General features: G+C 50.3%; 1 protein-coding gene across 1 annotated transcript; it reads left to right on the top strand.

The window, feature by feature from the left end:
- The first annotated feature begins 8,977 nt into the window (after positions 1–8,977).
- SOX10 (SRY-box transcription factor 10) lies at positions 8,978–23,323 on the top strand. Its single transcript, XM_074983896.1, has 4 exons — positions 8,978–9,095; positions 10,058–10,509; positions 20,126–20,391; positions 20,893–23,323. The coding sequence occupies exons 2-4, from the start codon at positions 10,100–10,102 to the stop codon at positions 21,606–21,608; spliced, it is 1,392 nt and encodes a 463-aa protein (XP_074839997.1). The 5' UTR covers positions 8,978–9,095; positions 10,058–10,099; the 3' UTR covers positions 21,609–23,323.
- The last annotated feature ends 1,506 nt before the right edge of the window (positions 23,324–24,829 follow it).

Below are 24,829 nucleotides of genomic sequence, written 5' to 3'. Positions count from 1 at the left end.
AGAATGGGCTCCTTGTTCTCCCATTCCTACTCTCCTTGAGGAATTACAGGGGCCAAGGCAGCAGACTGAAGAGTTCCCGACTTAACCCTTCCCCTGACTTCCCAGGAGTCTCCCTACAGCCAGAAAAATCAGAGAGTGCGGGAGAGCTCTTCCCAGCCCTCTGTCATCACTCTTCAACAGAACCCACTTTGCTCACCAAAAGACACTGTGACAAGGGCTCAGACAGGAGGTCTCACTGTCTATTTGTTATGCCCATTCCCAGATAACACCCCTTCTTCACTCTTCCCAAGACTTCCCTGTGTTGCACAGAAATACCACCTCCAAGAACCCCCGAAGTTGTCACTGGTACCTCAGACTGGTTATGGAAAACCCAACCGCAGCTAGTGCAGCAGCAAAACCTGGCAGCCCCCTGCCAGCCCCCACCCTTGCAGTGCTTCTTGTTGACCAATACCTGGAAACCACATCTCTCTTTTAGGACACGAGGGGGTTAATAATAAGAGAATGAAAGGCGGAGAGCCACCTGTCAAAGCAGGTATAAGGCAGGCATGCTCTGCCTGGCTCCCTCTTTGATCTGCCCAGACCCCAATATGCAGGAAAATTGCTCTATTTAGCAATTTCCAAACCTCCACCAGCCCACAAAACAATGTTAGAATAACCAGTGTTATGGACTTAGAACCTGGGGTCTTTAGGGTGATTCCCAGACTGATTTTTGTTCCCCCTTCTAGCAGAACACCCTATCGCTCCTGTCTGAAGTATTTCACTCAGCAGCCCACCCCTTCCGTTGGCAAGAACTGGAGAGTCAAGTCCTGGGCTCATCTCAAACAGCACGTACAGCACTGGCAGCAGCCGTTCCAGCCTCCTGCACATCCTGCCCCGTCAATGTTCCTCAGCCCTGCCTAGGAGGCCAGCTTGTCTTTGTGACTCATTCTGTCTTTGGCTGGCCTGGTGGGACTTCTAACAAAGAGAACAAGTAGTGTCACTGGACATGACGCGTTTGTAATGGGGACACCTGTTGTGGTAGTAACTGAACTAAGACACCCCAGCTCCCTCCCCTCCACTATTCCTTCCACGCGGTTGAGTGAACAATCTGAAATAACAAACATTTTCAGTCTTTAATAACCCAGAGGTAGGTTGGAAGCAGTAGCCTATAGGTAAAAGGCTCTAAGTCCCACACTCAGTCCTCAGGAGCCTTGGGGAACAGACTCCCTAGCATTCCCAAGGCCAGCCCTCCCCAGGTTAGTGAGAGAACGGGACTGGGGCCTCAACCTCACCAGTTAGTGGGGGAATGAGAACTGGTAACAGGGCTCAGGCACCACAGACCTCCCTGGCCCTGTGGTGCTTCAGGAAAGGAGAGACCCAAATAGGGAATGCAGTTTGGTTCTCCCATGCTCAGGTACGGTAGGACTTAGCCCCTGGGCCTACCCTGCAAAAGGCACTCTTTCTAATAGAAGGAAATCGCTAACTCATGGCATGGTTTAGCCTTTATTTTGCCCTGTTCCCCGTGACAACAGTTACTGCGAATCCTGTGAGGGAACACCACAGACAGCTGCAGTTCAGACACATAGAGCCAACAACTAGAAACTATCAGAGAGGTAGCTGAGTTAGTCTGTATCTTCAAAAACAACAAAAAGTCCTGTGGCACCTTATAAACTAACAGATAGAAACTGTTACAGAGTGAGTGGTTGTGGCCAGATTTTATTTTTTCCCTGCCACTGTTGCCTGCTTGGGTCACTCTCCTGTGGTGACTCCTCTGAGACTACTGATGCTTGGCCAGTGGCTGAGGGAGAACTGAATGGTGCCTTTGAGAAGCTCTGGGACTGGCACCAGTGGGTTCTGCCGAAAATTATGTGGAATAAAACAAACCAGAATCTGTCTGTTGCATTTACAGCTGCCTTGCATCTGCAGAGACCCCAGTGGCAGGTAAAAAATATCCTTGATTCTGTCACAAACTGGTTGATCAGACTCCAGCCTGGCTGCCACTCAGGAACTGTCCATTGAAACTGAAGTGTCACCTCACAACATGACAATGCTTGCATCATCCAGGAGCCCCATATAAACACAGAGACACTATAAATGCCGCTGTGTCTGGAAAACTTTTGAAAATCAGAATCAGTGGGTGAATGCTATAACGGGTTGTGGCTTTTGCTCAGGGAGAGAGCTAGGGAGAAGGTGGGGTGGGGGAGAGACAACGGAAAGAGACAGTTTTTAGATACTGTGGTGACAGGCTCCCTAAATGGATAGGACCTGATCCTACCTCACACACATGTAAATCAGGAGCAACAACACTGAAATCAATCGTTACACTGGTGTCAAACCAGTATGAGCGCAGAATCAGAGCCATAGATTTTACAGTGTCTGTACAGAGGAATCATAAATAATAGGCTCTATTCCTCATCCACTTCTCTCCCTCTTAGTGTCACACTCAGACCAGCTTTAAACAAAGAGCATATTTTGCTGAGACCCTGCTAATCTGTCGGGTTCCTTCCTGGCACTCCCCTTTGACTGCCTTCATGCTTATGCAGCAATTTGTGTGTCACTGAAAACCTTTCTGGCTCTTTCTCTACACTCCTCTCCCCGGCTTCCTTTTCCTCCCATGATGTCACAGATGAGTGCAGTTGACTTCACAGCCATTTCCATAATGTTAAGTAGTGATGTCATGGCACTGCCCTGTGACATTTGCACATCTCAAGGGAGACTCATTTCTGACCGTGTAGATTGGATGCTCTGATTTTGCCTGGGGCAGTGGGATGTCCAGGGTATGTCTGATGTCCTCTCTGTCTAGTAGCATTCCTCCAGCCATCCGGCCATTGATGTCTGCTCCGTGGGGCACAAGGCAGAAGGAATATCTCTCTCAGTCCTCCTCCCACCCACCATCATGGGTCTCGCATTCTCTTTGCCCTCCCCTTTTTCCAATGAAAATGACCCTCCCCACTGCCCGCCTCCTTATACACCTGGCACCTTAGAAGAGGAGGAATTCTCCACATCCCGTTTTGTCGTGACATAGGGCGACACCTCACACCTCTGCCAAGGGAGAGCAGAGGTGTTGTGGTGGCATGTGGGGCAGCTCATGAGCATTACTGGAGTTTGGATACGCAAAGAGGGGAACAGGAAGGAGGCACTGGCCCCCCATGCGAGGCAAGGGGGAAAGCCCCTCCCCCTACCACCTTTGTTTCCCCAGGTCCCCCTTAACCAGATTAGCAATATAAGGAAAGGACAAACCTTCAGATGTCTTTGCTATCCCCCCCCAAAACGGCACTGGGAAGGTCCCTCATTTTAGTTCCATCGAGGCTTCCTGATATCACTGCAGAGAGAGGCAACCAGCTGAAATCCATGCCAATCCACCGGCCCTGCCAAAGGGACCTGAGGGAGGGGAGTGTGGAGGAAGGAGAACAAAAATAATACAAGAAGGACCCAGCAAACTACCCCTCCAAAATAAAAATCCTGCCCACCCTGACAGTCTCCAGTTCTTCTTCCTGCTTCCCCACCTCTGAGGCTATGGTTTTGCATAAAAGCAGCAAGTATCCTACTCGATCCCACAGCGAACGCACCGACGACAGCTGCAGGACCAGTGCTGGCCATTTCAAAGAGGAATCAGTTAGCAGCAAGACAGCCCTGCCCTGCCTGGCTGCCGCTTTCTCTGCTCCAGCAGGCCCTGTCTCCTTTCTCCTGTTTGGGTCTGTGGCAAGCTGGACGCTTTTAAAAAGCTTTTATGTGTGCATGCGTGCGTGTGTGTGTGTGTGTGTCTGTGTGTGTGGTGTGTGTTAATCACATGATTGTCATTCACCTGTATCTCAAACAAAGGCAGCGCACTGTTAAAAGCCCAAACAAGAAAGCAGGCCAGGGAGGGGGGTGTAGATGGAAACTGAAGGGGCTGTTGAGCGAGAGAGAGAGAGAGAGAACCTTATCAAACTTCCAATTCATGGGTCTCCCTTTCCCTCTGCACACTGGCGCTATTGTTTGGTTGTTGTGTGTATGTGTTTTCCAGTGTCTGCTCCCCGCACTCTGACGCTGTTTTATTGTATGGAAAGATTTCATTGGGAGCCCCTCCCATTTTCCCAGGCAGTCCCAGGACAATACCAGTTCTGTGCCCCTGAGAAGGGACATGACACAAAAAAGGCCACTGTCTTACTTACCCAGATTGCTGCTGGGGTGGAGCAGCTCAGGTATTTATGGTGCTTGAAGGGGAGGTTGGTTAAGAATAAGTGCGGCCCTGGGGCACCTATAGCTTTCTTTGCAGAGGAGGGCATCCCCAGATTTCTAGCTCTTCTTTCCCTCAACTCCTTATGGCAAGGAGCTTTCATTGGCATCCCACCTCCCTCAGGCAGACTCTTCCTCCCTCATGGGTGACAGCCTACTTCCTTCCCCCATCATGCACCAGATAGAATCTGTGTGCCAAATTCATCTCCACTGACTTCAGTGGCATTGTCCCAGAGATGGATTTGCCTCTTGGTATCTCATTGATGTACGACTGCATTGTAACTCAGGCCACTGAGCCTGAATCCTGCCATTAGACCCTTCCTGCTGGCTTGCAGGTGGCTCATCCATTCTTTCAGGCTAAAGCCTTAGTGCTTGGCTAAAAGGGGGATTCCTTCTTGGTACCTAACGTCACTCTGTTGGGGTGGAAATGGAAGGTAATGGGAGCCCAACGTGCTATGCAATTCACCCATAGAGCCTCCTCCTGCATGGCGAGTTTGGCAGGGTACAAAAAAGAAAGGAGGAGCACTTTCAAAATAAGAGTCACATGGGCTCTGGATGGGCATTTGGCTGGCCGGCTGGCTGGCTTCCTCCCTCTTCGAGCTTATGCTGCAGGGAGGCAGCGAGAGGAAATCAAGACACAGGTGAAGAAAAAGAAGGAGGAACCAAGAAAGATGGAGAGAAGAAAGGGGGGAAAAGGGGGAAAGGGAGAGAGGGAAAAGAGGAAAAATTCCTGTCCCGATTAAGAAGACGTGCCACTGACACTAGTTCAATAGAAACTAGCTAGACGGTAAACTCACCTGGGGAGGGACTAGCTTTTGGAGATGTGTTTAAAGCCTGACTAGCAGAATTGGGCCCTGATCCATGACTGGGGCCTGTGGGTGCTACCACAGCATGAAGTGGGGAAGGAACTTGTGTGTTTGTCCAGGACCTGGTACACAGGAGTCCTGATCTATGGCACAGGTCCCTATGTGCCACCACAACAGACATAAATAAATACACAAACAAACAAAGTGAGGGTCCATAACTTCATGCTTTAAAAGAACTGCTTCATTATGGTTTGCTCTCTTTGTTCTAACACTGGGAAGAGTCAGCATATGCTCCCCACCTCAAAATTACTGGGGACATATAAGCACAGAAGAGAAGGGAACCCCAGTTCCAGCTTCGACCCTACATTTATGTGGGGGTCTCTTAGAGCAGGAGCTTCAATCCTTGGGTGCCTTATTGCTTACCACTTGGCCATGAGGGCTTTGTAATCCCACTCCTGGGAAAAAACATCCCTTCCTCATTCTCTCTGTCCCCTGAGGTTAGTAGGACCCTGCACCTGGAGGGAAGGGAAACAAATGCCCCATCTTATTGTATCCTGCTTGGCCCTTCCCCCCATCCCAGGTTGGTATTAGTCGCAGACAGGGGAACAATCAGGTCAGTGTTTCTCAGCTGTGGCTACCTCCCCGTGGGACCAGCAGATGACCCCCCTCTTCCTCCCTCAGGCTGTTCCTCTTCTCCATGGAGATTCTTGTATCCATCCCTCACACAGGCTCTTGTCAGCCTAATGGTGAACCTCACTAAAAAAGATGTGCTCAGATCAGCAAAGACTGTGATACAGCGACACGGCCTCTGGTGTGCACTGATGATTATTATGGCTCTTGGGAAGACGTCACCTGCCCTAGTTCTTTTCCTGTTAGCAGGGCAATTCTAGCAGGTCATGAAAATCCCGATGGTGAGAGGCTACAGGTGTCAAACAACTCTCGCAAAATCAGTGGGATGTCTCTCCACTGCTCACCAGAATCTCTGCTGGGAATACACTGGTAGGGATTCTTCCTGATAGGGGAATACACCTGTGTGATAACACGTGGGACTTACCTCACCCACACCATTTTAAACTTGGAATCTAGGCCTGAGATTTCTCCCCGCAGATCTCCACTGGGAAATGTATGGGTCAGTGCAGGGGGAGGAGGTGGGCTTACACACTTCACTTGCCCAGGACGATGGGACAGTACTAGGGAAGGGGCTATGAGTCCTTATGTCACTTGGATAGGAGAGAACCACCAGACCCTTGCCTTGAGCTTTTTTCACTCAGACAGACAGTACTGGAGAAAGGAGGGAGGCTTAAAATCAGCCCCTTGGTGGGGAGCTATTTGGAGCCAAACCCTCCCCAGAGAGCTGCCCTTTGGAGCATCTCAACATTACACACATGCCAAGTATTTGGCGTTGGTGATCCTGTACTTGCCATCAGCACCAGGAAGCTCCAGCCGTTATTCCTAACCTGGCTTCATTGAGCTTCTAACATAGACTTCTCCTTTGGGCTCTAACACAGTTGTCCTTGGTGCACTCTGTGGCCCTGGACCTCACCACACTGAGATGTATGAGGCACAAGAAGCCTGGGAGAATTGTGGAGAGACAGTGGTCATACGCTTTCAATCAGGGAGCACAATCTCAGTTGTCAGTTTCAGGTCCACTCTGGGAACTGTATCTCAAATGCTCATCACGTGTCAGAGGCACTATTTCCTTGTCTCTCCCTTTTGCTCCAGACATTATTTACTCTCTCATTTAATCACTGAGCCTTCTAAGCCATGTCTACACGTGCACGCTACTTTGAAGTAGCGGCACTAACTTCGAAATAGCGCCCGTCACAGCTACACGTGTTGGGCGCTATTTCAATGTTAACATCGACGTTAGGCGGCGAGACGTCGAAGCCGCTAACCCCATGAGGGGATGGGAATAGCGCCCTACTTCGACGTTCAACGTCGAAGTAGGGACCGTGTAGTCGTTGCGCGTCCCGCAACTTTGAAATTGCTGGGTCCACCATGGCAGCCATCAGCTGAGGGGTTGAGAGACGCTCTCTCTCCAGCCCCTGCGGGGCTCTATGGTCACTGTGTGCAGCAGCCCTTAGCCCAGGGCTTCTGGCTGCTGCTGCTGCAGCTGGGGATCCATGCTGCATGCACAGGGTCTGCAACCAGTTGTCAGCTCTGTGGATCTTGTGTTGTTTAGTGCAAGTGTGTCTGGGAGGGGCCCTTTAAGGGAGCGGCTTGCTGTTGAGTCCGCCCTGTGACCCTGTCTGCAGCTGTGCCTGGCACCCTTAGTTCGATGTGTGCTACTTTGGCATGTAGACGTTCCCTCGCAGCACCTATTTCGATGTGGTGCTGCGCAACGTCGATGTTGAACATCGATGTTGCCAGCCCTGGAGGACGTGTAGACATTATTCATCGAAATAGCCTGTTTTGATGTTGCCACATTGAAATAGGCTACTTCGATGTAGGCTTCACGTGTAGACATAGCCCTAATGAGTCAAGCTCTGCTCCTGGGGTTCATATTGGCTTTAGAACTCCTTTGTTGGAATTATTTCCACGTCTCACCACGACTCATCCTGTAATTCCCGGCACGGCACTGAAACACCTCCATGCTGATGCTGTACTTTGGACACCGTGACAAGGGTTCTGTAAGGTCTGGTTGGTACCCCGGCAGGTATGGGAAAGCTCGTTCTTGCTCCTGGCACCTCTCTGGTTCCCTCATTTCGAATCTGTGACCTGCACCTCTGCCTCTGTTTCCTTATTAATCATCCCAGCCCAACAGTTGGGTTCTGGGTCCGATAGCCTTTTCCACTAGGCTGTGGGAGGGGCCTTAATAGCAGGCAGGCTTTGACCCACATACTTTCCAGCATCCAAATAGTCTTGGTCCTGACAACTGTGCAGAAGGACTCCTGAAGGGATACGTCACTGCGTTTTTAGCCACATGGGTGAGATAAGAAGTGATATTAGCAATCCAATGAGTAAAGTATTCTGGCAAGCTAATAATCAGGACAGAAAACAAAATTTGTAATGGGAAATACACTAATCCACTCCACCACTAGGACCTGTGTGACCTAACGCACATGGTGGGGTTGGCGGCATAGGGTGGGGTGGAGACCGAATGGGAGAGAACGAGAATTCTTTCTGCAAGTCCCGAGAATCCCCCTTCCTCACCACCATCCCAGTGACAAGTCACAGAAGCTGTCCAGCCCTGCTTGTTATGTGACCAGAACTTGAGGTGTATGACAAAAAATGCTCCTGACCCTGCACTGGCTTGTGCGTGCTGGGTTAGTCCCATTTTAGGGGCAGGAGAGTCCAGGAGAGGGAATCACGTCTTCTGCATAATCACAAAGTATTAATCTCCCAAACCTTGTCTGGTTCCAGTACACCTCATCCCCAGCCTCCCTCGCTTCGCAGAGCGAAAAGCCAGGAGTGGGCATTGCATCTGGATCTCAATGTAGGAGAGCACTAACCCCCTGACACTAGGCCTGTCCTCTGCAGTGCACTCAGGTCCTGCTGGTCCTCACGCAGTAACATCGGTGACTAGAACCCACCGCTCCATGCGAACTGCTAGGCCACCGGGCCTGGCCTTCAGACAAAAACCTGCTGGCAGAGGGCAAGACAAACCAGGCGAAGGACTTAAACCCAGTCCCCTTAGATACCAATGCAGACCCCCTCAGCATCCAGGGCCCAACCAATGACCTGTTTTAATTACCCAGGAGCAGGAAACCATAAAATAAAAGTTGACTGCAGCTCTCCTGGAGAAGCCTGCCATCAAAAAAGTGAGGAGCATGCATGTGGCTGAGGTGGAGTTGGGGGTGGGGGGCTGTCAGGGTTCCCTCCCTGCCTGCATCAAATCAATGTATTCCAGCTATAAAGAGTGCTTGGCTCCACCTTCCGCCTTCCCTCCCCCGGTGCTAAGCAGCAAGCCAGTCAGAGAGACATCCAGCCAGAGGATTAGTAAAAACCAAGTCTCCCTCTAGGAATGGCACTCGTCTGAGAGCCTCCTCCACGCAGGGCTCCGTCCGCTGCCAGGGCTCTGAGAGGAGAACAGAGGGGCTATTGGGATACAAATTACAGCCCTCTCAGGATTTGCCAGGCAGACCAGCCAACGTAAGTTTTCCCACCTGAGCTCAATCACATGCTCACTCACTCTTTTTCTACCTTCTATTACTTTTTCGGTTTCTTCTCCAAGAAAAATCCTTGCCCCCCTCACGGGCGGGGGGGGGGTGTGAGGGAGGGAAAAGTGACCCCTGCTCCCTATTGGCTCCTTTTACAACTAAAGCAGGGGGAACATTTTTTTCTACCCATTTTTGGAGGGGGGCTATTTTTTGAGCAATTCTTTCACATGGCTGGGGAAACTTGTGCGTGGTGGCAGAGACTCTGGGAAGCGACTGCGCAGAGAGAGAGATGATGGGGCTGTGTGAGAAGGGCAGTTACCTGGCTTTGCCAAACAGGCTTAAGAAGAAATACATACCGATACGTAAAGTATCAGTAACGCTGCTCAGACCCCTTCTCCCAGGCTGCATCATCTTCCCAGTCTGCTCATTCCGGGGTGCGCTCAGAATCTGCCTGTACTCAGTGACTCTTACTAAACTTTTTCCTCCAACATGGAGACCTCTTCATTCTGATTTATTAATATGGAAAGCACCGATTTCACCTCAGCGACGTTCTTGGTCAGACTTTCGATATGGGTTTTAGATTGAACGTGTCATTCCCAAGGGCCAGCTTTGGAAGGGACCTAAGTAGGGCTATTCTTTGAGAATGGGGTGCAATTCCCCGTGATCTTTCCTTTTCCGCTCTGAATGTGCTCAGCCAGTGGCAGGCACCTCCACATTCCCTTGTTAAACTCCAGAACGGAGCACAGATTGGGAGCTTCCAATTAATTAGGATCCCTCCCTCCACCCTCTGTGATCATGGATTTTGTGGGTCCTGTAAGCTCCATGTATGACAGTTCCTTTGCTTCACTTTTACCAAGTGGCTCCTGTCTTGTGATCAGTTACTGTGAGAGGTTCCAATCTTTAGTTTGGGTGTTTGCTTTTTCTTTTTTTTTTTTCTCTTTTCTTTCTCCCCAGTGGGCGGACGGGATACTGAGAAGGAACAGAGCAAAAGACATAATGACAGATGATCAAGATCTTTCTGAGGTAGAAATGAGTCCGGTGGGTTCCGAAGACCACCACTGCCTCTCGCCGGGACCTTCCATGGCATCAGAGACCACCTCCCATCTGACCAGCTCCGGGAGCGGAGAGATGGGCAAGGTCAAGAAGGAACAGCAAGACTCGGAGACGGACGACGACAAATTCCCCGTGTGCATCCGGGAGGCAGTAAGCCAGGTGCTGAGTGGTTACGACTGGACCCTGGTGCCCATGCCTGTGCGGGTCAATGGGAGCAACAAAAGCAAACCCCACGTCAAACGGCCCATGAACGCCTTCATGGTGTGGGCACAGGCTGCCCGCAGGAAACTGGCTGACCAATACCCTCACCTCCACAATGCAGAGCTCAGTAAGACCCTCGGGAAGCTCTGGAGGTAAGGAGGGTGTGAGGGTGAGGGCAAATGGAATCCTGGAGAGGCTGCATGTCAAGGTGAAGGCTGGGAAGAGAACGAGATTAACAGGACGTCTCTTAAAGGGTGTTCCTGCTCAAGGGGGGAGATCACAGGGGTAAGGGAAAAGTGCAGGACGACAAGGTGCCAGCTGCAGGTATTATCACCAGCCATACGGGGAGCTTCCTTCGCAGAGCTCTCCCACACTGCTCAGTCTTGACCCGAAGCCCAGTGTTCCCTGCAAGCTGGGCATTTGAGCAGCCGTCTCAGAGAGAGTCAAATGCCGCCCAGCTGATTAGCAGGGTGCCCACAGCCACCCACAGTGGGCAGTGTGTGTGTCTATGGGTGGTGCACCTCCACACATGCCTGGGTGCACCTAACAAAATTTATTCCACCCGTGGATGACAAAAATCAGAGGGAACCCTGGCCCTGCCTCCCCCACTCACCACTCCTTGGCCTCACACCGGCCACGTGAATTTTGTTGTGCATGCCAATATGAAGGTGATGTGTTGCACATCCCCTCCACATTCGTGCACATAAGGAAATTCATCCCACTCAGGGGTGGGAAAAACTGGAGGGAACACTGCTGTAGCATCCACCTGGCTATCTGACTCTTCCCAGAGCTGCACCAGCATACCTCACTCCTGGCCTGGAGCACCCCGGGCCTCACCAGTCCTGGTCCGCTCCTGAGGCTCAGCTGCCCAGTTCTCCCATTCGTGTGTATTTGTTAGCCCAAGCAAGGACCCCAAGGGTTAATTCAGCTGATCCCCACCAAACTCATTACGTTCATGCTCTCCTCAGGTGGTCCCTTTGAACCAGGTCTGGGAGATAACATGTCAGAGGGCCTTAACCCCCCAGAGCTCCACTGAGTGGGTTGGATTCCTGTCTATGACAAAGGAGAGAGGTAGCGAGGCAGTGAAACCCAATCACACCTCCTGCCCAAAGAAGGCTTCCTCTGGTGATCAGACACAGACCCGGCCAGCCGCTGGTTCTAGATCCCACTCAAGGAGATGCCCGCTTAAAATGGGCAGCCCAGGTACTTAATAAAGGGGGGAGGGAATGGATTATCCCGGCAGAAAGCAGTGAAAGCTAGAGGACAGTGATGGATGGTGGAGAGAGAGGGCACTCAGAAGTAGACTCCAATTGTTTGTACCTGGTATGCCCCCTTCTGCCTTGCCAGTCACAGTTTTTATGGCTGAACATCACTTCTTAGCTATAGCCACACAGCCAAGTTATTTCAAGATAACAGCTGTTATTTCGAAATAACTTTGCTGTCATCTCCACTACACGCCCCCCCAATTCAAAATAAATTCCAAGTAGCAGGTGCGCTATTTTGAAATCAGTAAACTTCATTGCAGGAGGAATAGTGCCTATTTCGAAATAACTGTTTTCAAAATAACTGCTATCGGTGCAGATTACGTGTTTCGAAGTAGCTAAATGCTATTTCGAAATACATTTTTCTGTGCGGCAGCCCTATTTTGGAATAGCTTATTCCAAAAAAAGGCTTCTGTGTAGACATAGCCTTTGTGTCTTCTCAAACTGCAGGGCCTGCAACTCTGTCTCGTTTGCAGGCCTGTGGAGTGCAATAAATAAGTACTAATAGCAACTTGGCAGCCATTCCTGCAGCGACTTGGCACAGGCTGGCACGGGCTGACACAGGCTGCCCTCTCCCACCAGGCTTACACATGTACACACTTACATGAGCTTCCCTTGGACCCACACTACCACTCTCCATTTGTGAAAGCCATTTTAACTTTGGGCCTTTCCCACAACCTCTCAGCCCCCAGGGCTCCTATGTGACATCACCTCCCTTGGAACTGATGGGTTCTGCCAGCGGTTCCATTTTCCTGCCTGATGATTTCCATTAATAACCCCATGAAATGATTATAAGCACACATACCCCGGGATTGTCTGCGATCTGCCCCTTCCCGCCACCATCACTTCTTTGCCTTGGGCCTCGCGCCACAAATCAAGACCCTGGCAGCTTCATGTGAATGGCTTGTAACACAGAGATAGCAGCAGGCCCATTTGTACCCTACCCTTCCCTGGCACTGCCCTTGACAGGAGACCCTCACTGCAGGTGGGAGATGTCTCCGGAGAACTGCAGGGGGCTTGTTTTCACTGTTTTTTGTTTTGTTTTGTTTTTCCCATAAAAAGACTCTTGTGTCCACACTGCAAAGCTTATTATTCTGGAAAAATAGGGGTATTTAACTTGAAATAGTAACGCTACCAAAACGAACGACTTTTGCTGACACCTCCCCTTTCAATTTCAAAATTGACTCTGTACTAAGCAGAGGTAATTATAACTTAATTGGCCTCTGGGGAGGCACCCCATCATTGCTGTTATTTCACAATTGGGCTCTCTGGTGTGAATGCTCAATTTCAAAAATGCTCTCGCAGCGTGACCGCTCTTTTCAACGTTAGAATGTCAAATGAAGTTATTTCTGAAAAACCCTGCAGTGTAGACACAGCCTGTAGATAGACCAGACACTTTTCCAACACAGAAGTGAACCCCACCCTCATGACCAATGTTCCCTGTAATCTGAGCGCTTGTGCAGCAGATCAGGAGAGATTCAAGTGCCGATCATCTGATTAGCAGAGCGCCCACAGCTAGGTTTTGTGTTTCTGTTGGTGGTGTACATCCGCACATGCCTTTATTCCGCACATGGATAGAAAAAATTGGCACACGGGTGGAAAAGAATAGCAGGAACTTTGCTCATGACCATCTCATTGCTCCTTGTCGCTTGATTCTCTCACTGACTTCACTAAGCTCCACCTGTGTGGGAGAATTGAGCCCCCTGGGTGTTAGCTTCTCCCTTGAACCCATCAAGAAGTTTGTCCGAACTCCTCTGCCTTCCACGGAACACAAACAAAATGATTTACCTGGACAGTTCCAGCAGGGTATTGTGATAGGCCTCAAATAGGATTTCCATGTCTGGGAATTTTTTAATCCTTCCCGCTTCTCTCTCTCTCTCTCTGCCTTTCCTATGATTACTCCAGTCTTATGCTCATCTTTGGATACCGTGCAGAATAATAATCCCAGTTAGTCTGCACTGCACTAATCACCCCCGTTGGCTCCTTTCTGGTAGCAAAGTGACTGTAGTGAGCATTTATCACTGATGTTATTTACTCTCTCCTGCTTTCTAAAGCAGTTGTGTAAAACTGTTCACCTGCCTCTCCCCTTACACGTTCCCCGACCTGTCCTTTACTAACCACTACGTCCTGTACGCTTTTCTCCTACCCCTTCCTTTTGTATCCCTCCCAATTTCTCTTCCTGCTTCCACTCCAACATTTCTTTCTCCTGGAGAAGCGAGACCCCTATTTTAATTTTCAAAAGGATTATTAAAAAATGCAGCTGTACTGTTCCAAGGATACTGCTATATTTCATAGCAATAACATCCTTAAGCACCACCTTACAGTGCTGACATGAAGCTTATATGAGCTCTTAAATAGTTGGGTTACAGCCCTAAGAGACCAGAGTGCTCTACTGCCCAGATATACGACAGCATCGTACATGACTGTTCCCACCACACAGTGCAGCACAGACGGACCTTAGACACTGTCCTAACATTATGGAGCGCTTTAATGTTCCTGATCCTGCAGGCAGACTGCAGCACCCACACGTCGTCCTGCTGACATCAATGGGATACTGTGTGGACATAGGGGTCTGTCGTGCAGAGCAGCTTGAAGGATCAGGGCCTCAGACAGTAACTGTCAAAATATGGTTGCATTTTGCAAAAGGGAAGTCTCCCCCTACCCTCTGCTATTTGCATTGTCTTTGCTAATGGACTGGCAGGGAGCCTGCTTCTTTCTTTCTTTTTACCAGTCTGTGTTGGGCAATGCAGCAGAGCAAGTTGGAGGCTTGCGTGTATGGACAGGATCGGCATCCGCACTGCTTTTGTTGCCGTTGTTCAGTGTGGGAAAATAAAATGAACCACCAAAGCTAGAAGGAGTCACCCAAAAGTGGGATTGTCCCACAGGAAATTTACTACATGATCAGAGCCCCCTGACCTCCCACAGTCCTCCAGAAAATTTTCTGATGCCAGTTTCCTTCCTCTCGAAACTCAACTCCACGCTACGCAGCATGAGTCAGACTTTTAAAATTGACTAGGAATTTTAGGTACCTAACCTGAGAGGCCTGTTTGTCTGAAAATCAGAACTTGCAAGATGCTACACTGAGCATCCAAAATCCCCAGTCATTCTGGGACATTTGGGCCATGCAGATATACTTCCATATAGATGGCTCGTATTGTATGTCACTGCTTATATGTTATTGTGGCAGGAGCATTAGAAATACCCAGGCAGAGGAACAAAGAGAAATCCACCATGAGTAGGGGAAGAGAGAAAGCAGCCGAAAGCAACATTGAACTGAGCTCGTTTCAGCCCATCTTTGGTGGGTGGGGAAGGACATGCTGCCTACAGGATAGTTAAAAATCCTGTGGGTCTTCCTGGAAGGAAGCTGGTAGATTGAGAAACAGCCACAGGGTCCCATCCAGCATGACCCAATCTACAAAATGGAACCCAGCCCCTTGGCTAGCTCTGTGTGCATGTTCTCTGAACAGAGGACGGCCGCCGCTTTTGCGCATGCTGCTGAGCTCAGGCCAACGACTGGGTAAAGCGTTTGGGATCTGCAGGATAAGACAGGTGCCATTCTATAGGAGATGGAGGGAGGCAAATGGGGAGCCAGAGGTTGCCACGGAGGCAGACAGCTGTGCCAAAGTGCATCAGTGTTATGAAGACCAGTGTTCCTCAACCCATGGTTCATGTGTCCTTAGGGTTACAGGAAAGAAGTCTGTGTAGTGTGTGGCTCTTGAGCCACATATGGCTCTTTGAGCAATGAAATGTGGCTCCTGCTCCCAGCTGCACGCTGGGAGTGCTCACTGCACACGCACCCCAGCGCTTGGAGGGAGGAGTGTGTGACGGCGACAGTGGCAGGGGTGCCAGTGAGTCCCAGGCTTTAGGATGGAGGGAGGCTGGGGCTGCCTGGCTCTGGGGGAAGGGAGGGGGCTTGGGTTAGAGCTGGGGGTGCCTGGTTCTGGGTGAGGGACTGGGTTATAGTGTGGAGCTGGGGGTGCCTGGTTCTGGAGGAAGAGCGGGGGATTGGGTTAGAGCAGGGGGTTGGGGCTGTCTGGAGATTGAGCTATAGCAGGGGGGCTGGAGGTGCCTGGATCTAGGGGAGGGGAAGGCATTGAGACATGCGTTATATATTTATTTTTCTCTCTTGCTCTCTCTCTCTCATATATACATGTATAGATTATACTGGTATATAAAAATAAATGTATCAATTTATGCTGTATATATATATATATATATGTATATATATATGTCTGAAAATTGTGGGTACTGGGGGTACTTATTTTTTTTAAAGAGCTACTTTACAAGAAAGGATGAGAAGCACTAATGTACACAAGCGTTCCTTTGGGAGGCTGTGCAGGGCGTCTAGGCTACCCCCCATACCTCTACCGTCCCCACTTTTGAGCAGGTTGGAATTGGGAGCCTCCCCCTTTGAGGAATAACAAAGCCAAACAATCAGGACAGTGCTGCAGTGGGGGAGAACGTAGCTGCTGGCTGGGCACTGCTTGCAGGACCAGATTCCAGCCAGGCTCCCAAGTGCAGGGTGACACAGGGAGGGAATCAGTGATTGACAGAGTGAAGGGGTGGACACGGCTGCAGGTCAGGACTGAGGGCCACTGACGGAGCTGGACAGGGTCTGGATTAGAACAGCAGGGTGCGGCACAGGCCAGGAGAGAGGTGCATCAGCACAGCTGTGTGAGTCTTGGGAGTGCGCTGGGAACAGGACACACATTGAGTCAATGCTGCGCAGTGATGGAAGCAACGTTACCCTGGGCGCAGAGGCCCTTTGGGCCCCAAATGAAGATTTCCTCTCTCAAATCTGACCTGCATGCCCAATTTCATTAGCAAACTTTTGGGGATCATTGGCAAGGTGAGGGCCTGGTCTGGGACAGTGGATGTACATGACCCAGCACGGCCATGAGAGTCTATTAACTTCCTCACTATATCTGGCATGTATGTGTGTGAGTGACACTGGCAGCAGGTTGATGGCTGTCTCCTGGGTACAGCTGACCACTGATTGTTCGAGTCTGCCATTGCTGGGCGTGCAGAGAGAAGCTACTGCCCTATCCAGCAGCAGCCAGGACACCACGGCAGGACAGATACCTCCTACCCTAAGGATGCACAATTACCCTCAGATGGAGGGAAAATGGGGGCTTCCTCAGAGGTCCTTCCCAAAGGTTTCCCTTGGCTGCTCTCCTCACTTGGGTGGAACGCTTCCTGCTCCTTCCAGGGCAGGGAACGGTTCTCAACTGGAGTAGGATGTAATGACCGTTGAAAGGATCAGTGCAGATCCTTGTCCAAATGCCAGAAACATCTCCAGGGCCGGAAACTGATGAGACATGAGTAGAAGGAGGCAGCAAAGAGCTGAGTGTGGGTGAAGGGCTCTTTGTACCTGGACAGCAGCAGAATCTTTCTTCCCCCACACCCCAAGTTAGTTAGGCAGTGGGTCCCGGGAGCCGAGCTGTGGCTGGGAGATCAGGGCCTCTGCGTGTGAGATTTCCCCCTCCCCTCCCCAGTGTGTTAAACTCCTGTTCAATCCTTCCCTCACTTGCCCCTGCGCTGCATCAGCTTGGCGCGCCTGAGACCCTCACACTGCACTCATCTGCAGCTGCTGGTAGTTGGTGACATGGAGGGACCATGCATCGGGCTGCTCCAGGCACCTGGCATACAAACAGCTGGCCTGGGCTCCCCCCCCACCCCCGTCGTTCAGCACAATGCGAGTAGAGATATGGGGGTGAAGGAGAGAACCCATAAGGGAGACAGTTCTCATCTCCCCATTCCCCCCAAACAGGGTGTTCACATGGGTCCTAAGCTGAGCATTGTCCACTGGGAAGAGCGGATTCAGGGCCACTTAAACCCCGGACTTTGCTATGTGATCCATTCCCGGCCTCCTATGTCCCTGCGAGATTCCATCACTATGTAAACCAGGGGGTCAGGCGCAGGAAACAAGGGAATTCTAAATCCCCCAAATCTCCTGGCCTCTGCCTGCTCACACTGATTTCCCTTTGTTAAAGCCGATTTGAGTTCTGATCCCAGGGAGGCGGTAGCAGAGAGACCTGGAGAGAGAAGATAAAGATGGGGGGACTGGACTTTGTGTGGTCCTGCTGTCTGCTGCCTACAGGAGGCTAGCGGGAAGATGGGGAGGGCATGCAAAGCTCAGTGGACCCAAGTTCTTCTCCTAGAGTTTCTAAGGTGGTTGTGATTTAGGTCACCAGAGAGACGAATTGGGAGGTCTCGGCTTCTCTCTCCATTGCAGGTTTCCTTTGGCAGCTCTGCTTCAGTAGTAACCCTATATGCTTGGTACCTCCCACAAATGAAGGCTGGCTGTGAGAGGTATTGGCTTCTCCCTCCTTGGACCCAGGAGGGGCTGAGAAGCTAGCCTCATGTGGAAGATGTGAGTTCTGTTCCCAGTCTTGGTGTCTTGTTCGCTGTGCAACAGCAGGTGGGAGGAGCTCTGAGAAGCCTGAGCCTGGTTCCTTTGAGGTTAGTGCGCGGAGCTGTCTGGTTGCAAAGCTTACACGGCTGGGCCTTTGCTTCCCTTCAACAGCCAGTGGAATCTGGGTGATGCAGGGGCATGGTTAATCCCAATGCAGGGCCCTCTCTCTAGGGCATGGCTAGGCATGTCCCTTTATATGTGACATAAGTCTGTGCATGGAGCACCTCAGGGTGGGGGATTAGATCTCTTCGGGATGAGTGAGCGTGGGGTATGGTGATGGGAGGGCGACAGGGAAGTTGGTGTTGGACTTATGGCAGCTCAGTTGTTTAATTGCTTGGATTAAGGCAGTGGTGGAATGCAATGCATAGCTGTGACCTTCTCAGGGCTCCCTGGTGTGAACCCAGGTCAGCACCTTAAAAGGCTCCAAACCAGATCACACCCTCTGGCTGCTGGCTGCGGGGACAGAAAGAGAAAAATGGAGGTGCTTTGATACCTGCTTGCAGTCTTATTCATTTTCTTCATCTTTTTTCACCAGCACACCCACCAATGGCAGACTCCAAATAATCAGTGGTCTAAAGCCAGCTGTACCCATGAGAGAGCCATCAACCCACTGCCAGTATCACTCGCACACATATATATGCCACGTATCACGGGGAACATAATAGACTCTCATGGCCCAGCTGAAGCATGAGAATCTACTGCTCCTCCTAAATTGCCTAAGGCAGAGCCATTCTTGTTGATCTTCTGCTCAGTAAGGGTTCAGTCTAATCAGCGGAACTGGCAAAAGCAGAGCCCCTGCAGCTTCAGAGGGGTTCAGAGAATCCTCTCCAACATGTGGGTGAATATCTCCAAAGCTTTGCCCCACTCTCTTTGGGCTGGAAATCTCGTAAAGGAACAAGTTTTTGCTTTTGAGATTTCTGCAGCCTCAGAGTTTTGGCAAGGTCACGTTACTCATAAAAACATCCTTGCCCCTTTTTCAGTATTCTGGCTGCAACTGGAATGCTCTGGAGGCCCCAGGAAAATTAGGAAGAGAAAACAAAAATTAAATCAAACGTGTTCACAGTTAAAAGAAAATGACCGATCAAATGGGTCTCAGCTCTCCTCCAAGGTGGGTCTGTTACATAAATTCCTAGGAGATCATGTCTTGACTGGAGCAGCCCTAGATTTGATACATATATGGGGAATGACTTTACACTTTCACAGAGCCTTTCACTCAAAGATCAAAGTTAACCTATTTTTGCAGTGCCCGGCATCATAATAGCTAGATGCTTTACAAAGAACCTGATCTGGACTGCAACTCTCAGAGGCTTAGCCCAGAAACCATGTCAACTACATCTGGGATGGAAAATGGCAGCAGTGTGCTTAAGAATTCTCACAGCAGAAGCAAAGCCAAAGTGTTTTTCCTTCAGAATCTTCTGTAACTCACTCCTAAGGGATCCCAGGATTCCTCAAGGGGCCAGTCCCAGTAGTACAGCCAGGATGCTGGGAAATACAGTCAACATCCTGTGCCCAGGGATCACTCACACTCAAGCTAACAGGACAAAACCTATAAAATGGCAAAGGATGGGGGAGGTTAGGACAGGACGCAGAAACCGTGAAGCAAAGGTCACCTAGACAAGTTGATCTGAGAGAGAGACATGAGACAAAGGGCATTATAGGTAACAAAGATTTGCCTCACTTCCATAATTCAAGCAATACTCACAATTTTCACATCTGTAGAAAGTCTTTTTAGTCCTAGTTGTCTGATCATTATAAAGCCCTGCACTGATTTCAGTCATCATGGCATTATTACTTTGTCCCTTCAGGCAAGTATAAACATGGAACTGGGGGAGGTGAATTTACACGGGTTGTAAAGTGTAATCCGTTTGGGAGAGTGTCTGTGTCTTCCTCTGGGTCTGAACAACACTGAGCACAGCTAATCATTAACAACAATAAAACAGAGGGTAAAGCTTTGTGGACTGGGTTTAAGTACTTCTCCACCTTCTCCATGACAGCTTGGTGGTATGCTAAATGGGGTGGACTTTTTGTGCCCACGATCCCGTGCAGTAGGATTTTGACAACCCTGCCCCATCTCTTCACCTTCCTCTGTAGGTTATTGAATGAAAGCGACAAGCGGCCCTTCATCGAAGAGGCAGAGCGGCTGAGGATGCAACACAAGAAGGACCACCCTGATTACAAGTACCAGCCGCGCCGTCGGAAAAATGGCAAGGCCTCCCAGGGCGAGGGTGAGGGCCAAGCCGAGGGAGAAGCAGGCGGGGCTGCGTCTATCCAGGCCCACTATAAAAACGCCCACTTGGATCACAGACATCCTGGGGAAGGATCCCCCATGTCTGACGGGCATCCCGAACACTCCTCAGGTTAGTCCCATGGCTGTGCCAGGAAGTTACTACCGGCTCATCCCCCTCCCAAAGAGAACCCCTCCAAGCCAGCTGGAGAACCAAGGGATTTCTAAAAGTCTGGAGCACCAACTTGTGAGCTGGACCCTTTCTCCACGGTGGGACTCAATAGTTGGGCACGACCCCACATGCTCAGTACGGTCATCAGCACTGGGGGCGCTTGCGTTCCGCTGTTGTGTCCATCCCTTTGGACCGGTGGGAAGTCATCCCCCCCCGGGTTCAGATGCACAGTTGCCATTGTGGTTACGGGCAGCCACCTCCTCCCTTCTTGTCCCCTCTACAGTGAGGTTCCCAGGGAGGCCTGGCAACATCGGGTCTGTGCGGTAGGAGGAGCAGAGCTGTGGCATGTAGCTGCCTGAGCTATTTTATTGCTACCAGTCTATGCCAGGGTTGTATGGTGACTTGGTAACACATTTTCTTTCTCTCCCTCCTCCCCCACCCTCAATGATTTTCACTTCACAGGTCAGAGCCACGGACCCCCAACCCCACCAACAACTCCAAAGACAGAACTCCAGGCAGGTAAAGGTGACGCCAAGCGGGAAGGACGCTCCCTGGGGGAAGGGGGCAAGCCTCACATTGACTTTGGCAACGTGGATATCGGGGAGATCAGCCATGAAGTGATGTCCAACATGGAGACCTTTGACGTCAATGAATTCGACCAGTACCTGCCACCCAATGGACACGCTGGCCATCCAAGCCACGTTGGGGGCTATGCAGCAGCAGCGGCCGCTGGCTACGGCCTCGGGAGTGCCCTGGCTGCAGCCAGTGGACACTCTGCCTGGATCTCCAAGCAGCATGGAGTCTCCTTGTCTGCTGGCACGTCATCGGTGGCAGACTCCAAGGCACAGGTGAAAACGGAGGGTTCTGCCCCTGGAGGCCATTATACTGACCAGCCCTCCACTTCCCAGATAGCATACACGTCCCTGAGCCTGCCCCACTATGGCTCGGCTTTCCCCTCCATCTCCCGGCCCCAGTTTGACTACCCCGACCACCAGCCCTCGGGACCCTACTATAGCCACTCCAGCCAAGCCTCTGGCCTCTACTCTGCCTTCTCTTATATGGGGCCCTCGCAACGTCCTCTATACACTGCCATCTCTGACCCTGCACCCTCAGTGCCACAGTCCCACAGCCCAACGCATTGGGAACAGCCTGTGTATACAACTCTCTCCAGACCATAGGAAATGGGGAGCGGTGACCAAAGCAGCAAGAGAAAGGCTCTGAAGACTCAGCACAGGCAGAAGGGTCTCCAAACTCTGAGGTCATTCAGTGTAACCCAGCCATCAGCACCCACTGAGTATCCAGACACGTCTAGCTTGGCCCCGGTTATCACTGGCTCACTGCCTACAGGAAGGTTTTACCCCTTTGCCCCTCCCAATTCAATATACGCCAATCTAACTGGCTTGGAAAACCCTTCTGGCCTTCTAAATTAGGATGGTTCTAGGCACGGTCATGGTGGGGTTCGTTGTGCACATGCTGGACTGTAAGATAAGAGATAACCCCATCCTTAACTGCCCCCAACTGCTTCAGTGATTTAGCAAGTGTTTTAGATAAGTCACAATGGCCAGCTCTGTCACTTGTTGTGGGTGAAAAGTAGCTAGCTGGACAAGTTGTGGGAGGAGATGTAGAGCAGGAAAGTCAACTTCCTTGTGATCAGTGCTCTGCAATGTGCAGCTATAAAATTCACCCTGACATCAATCTCGCTCCCTGTGGAATGACCAACCTATGCTTGCTTTCCTTTTGACTTCCACACCGTCATCCTATCCTCCCCTTAACCCATGCTGTCTTTACTGCGTAGTGACCTTAAGACTTGACTACACACTGCAGTGGACCTATGAACCACGTTACTGGTTCTAGCATTATTCATGTCACAACATATGTGTGGGATGTGGCAACATCCTGGACTGTAAAAGCAACATGGACAGTAACCTCCTTTCTTATGAAGCATTTCTTGGTCCCTTCTAAATCCTTCCATCCACACTGTAATATTCTAAAAGAGACACTGCCAAGGCAGTGTTCACTTTTCTGGCATGTGCGTGTGTGTGTCTGGAATGTGGGGGAAGAGTAGCTGAATACACTGTGGTAGCCAGAAGCATCACCATGAATCCCACTTACTCAAACACAGTTTCTTAAAATAATCACCTTAAACCTGCAAGGCTGGGCCCCCAAGCAGAGCTGAGCTACAGAATCCAGTCCCTCCTGCCTGTTCGTGGCTCGTTCTAGTTTGTCAACACCTTAGTCCTACCCTCATGGAGAAGGCAAACATATTGCTATGGCACCAAATTGGGGGTCATGGGAGCACTTGGTGTTGGATGAGCATTTAAGACATTTACATTAGTCCATGTAAAAAAAGAAATGAACTCACGTTCCCTTTGGGTTTCAAACTGGAAGTAACCATCCTCAGTGGTCACACTGGTTCCCCACCTTCTTGTCCTCATCTTCATTTCTCCCTCTTCGGTGGTCTGCTTGCCCATCCCGCATATTCAGGCCTAGCATGGCATGAGTGCCAGAGAGCATGCTATCAAGAAGGACGTCATAACTCAAGATGGGAGAAGATCATGAACTCTCATGGGCCAACAAAACACATGAGGGAACCTCCAGCTGATATGCTGGTCTCAGAACTTGGGCCAGGCCAACTAGCATAGCCTGAGATCCTTACTACCACCATTCTCCTTCCACAGAGACTGCTAAGGATGACCTTTATACACCCTCCTCTCTACCCTTAGCTTTGGCTGACTTCTCCTCCGTCGTGTTTGAAAAGAGCATGTAGTATGTTTGCTCCTCTGTATGCATGTAACCCATTGCTGCCCCCTCCACTTATTTATTCCATTATACCTTCCCCTCCCAAGAAGCCCCTCTCCCCCTCCCCAGATTATGCTGCCCTAGCATCATTAACTCTGCATTAAATGTATGGAATAATAAACTTAAAGGTTTCATTTGTGGGTGCCCATTTTTTTAAATTTTAATATTTTTTACCGGTTCATCCACATCTTGTCCTTCTCTCCCTTGTAAGTGGAGACATATCTCTACAGTACACAGACCCTGTGTACATGTACACATTTCTTCTATGATCATCACTGAAAGGATGTTGACAGTGAGTTAATATGGATCAGAAACCTCTTGTTTCTCTTCTGACCTTGAGACTCATCTCCAAGCACTAGATGATGAGACTTCCCTGCCAGAAACTCTCTCTTTCTAATCACATTCATGGACACTATCAACACCTTCTGACCTCCAAAATACATCTGGCACCTACTCAGCAAGGTCTAGTGCCCACCCCTATGGATCCTGCACACATGACACCAACCTATCTCCCTCCATGAGCATAACACACGACAGATCCCACCCCACTTCAGAACCAAGTCTCCCAAGGTTAGCGGTAGCTAGATAGAGCCAGAGGATGCACAGGTAGGAAAGGGACACCAGGAAAGCTAGAAAGATCCAAGGTTTCCTGATCAGAGACATTGCTTGGTTCAGTGCATTTGTATGTGCAGAGTACCCAATGGGTGAGCAGGGCGCATATTTGAACAAGGAAACATAGACCAGATGAAAAGCCCATTGAAATTTATGGGAGTCTTAAGAAGAGCTAATCTAGAAGGCCCCTTCAGTTTAGGTGCTTGAAAGGTGTGGCGCACACAAATACCACACACTGATACGTTCAAGTCCAGGGAAATGAAAGGGAACATGGGCGATGGGCAAAGCCTTTAAAAGGAGGGGAAGGCGGGGAAAATCTCACTATAAACCATGGACCAGGGGAAGAGTCTGCAGGATGATCAAGGAGGTTGTTGCACAGCTGAGGGGAAAGAAACTGTGTGGGGAGGAAGAAGTGGGGATTTAGCACAGAGGGTGAAGGGTAGGTGAAGAGTGGGAAAATTCAACACGACACCAATGTCCTACCATATCTCTCCAGTTTAAGGAAGGTGTGGGGGTGTGTTTGCCTCACTTGATCAGCATCTCCTGGGAGGGAGACCTATCATCACCCAGGCTTGTTCTCAGACATGGGATCCAGAACAAACCCACCTTTAGCCTACCACTGGGAACAAAGGGGTTAAGGACTCCCCGCCTTGCAGCCTAGCAGGAGCTTGCCCAGAGTCCTTTGCTATCCCTTTAATCGTATCTGATACAGATGCAATGCTAGGGGGTGGGGTGGAGGGAGAAGGCGAGTAGGAAACAAAGAACCCATTTAAAAAAAAAAGGGCTGAGAAAATGACCCCTGCGCTCCATTGCGGACGCCAAAACGATTGCACAAAGGCACCGTTCATGACTGAAATTTCACCGCGCCAACGTGATTAAAGGATTCCATGGAGGGGTGGGGGAAGAGGGCTGAAGGCCATCGCTTTGCGGATTAACCTTTTCTTGGCAAGGATGGCATGGACAGCAAACACTTGGCCTCTTGGGCATT

The sequence above is a fragment of the Carettochelys insculpta genome, chromosome 1, assembly GCF_033958435.1.
Source record: "Carettochelys insculpta isolate YL-2023 chromosome 1, ASM3395843v1, whole genome shotgun sequence".
Taxonomy (NCBI): domain Eukaryota; kingdom Metazoa; phylum Chordata; order Testudines; family Carettochelyidae; genus Carettochelys; species Carettochelys insculpta.
The sequence above is the reverse complement of the archived record's forward strand: the minus strand, read 5'-3'. Positions and strand labels throughout refer to the sequence as shown.

What these genes read in the sequence shown, in the direction of transcription:
- SOX10 (XM_074983896.1), top strand. Translation starts at nt 10,100, where the DNA reads ATGACAGATGATCAAGATCTTTCTGAGGTAGAAATGAGTCCGGTGGGT. An exon ending in ACCCTCGGGAAGCTCTGGAG is followed by an intron (nt 10,510 to 20,125) that starts GTAAGGAGGGTG and finishes CTTCCTCTGTAG; the next exon opens with GTTATTGAATGAAAGCGACA. An exon ending in GCATCCCGAACACTCCTCAG is followed by an intron (nt 20,392 to 20,892) that starts GTTAGTCCCATG and finishes TTCACTTCACAG; the next exon opens with GTCAGAGCCACGGACCCCCA.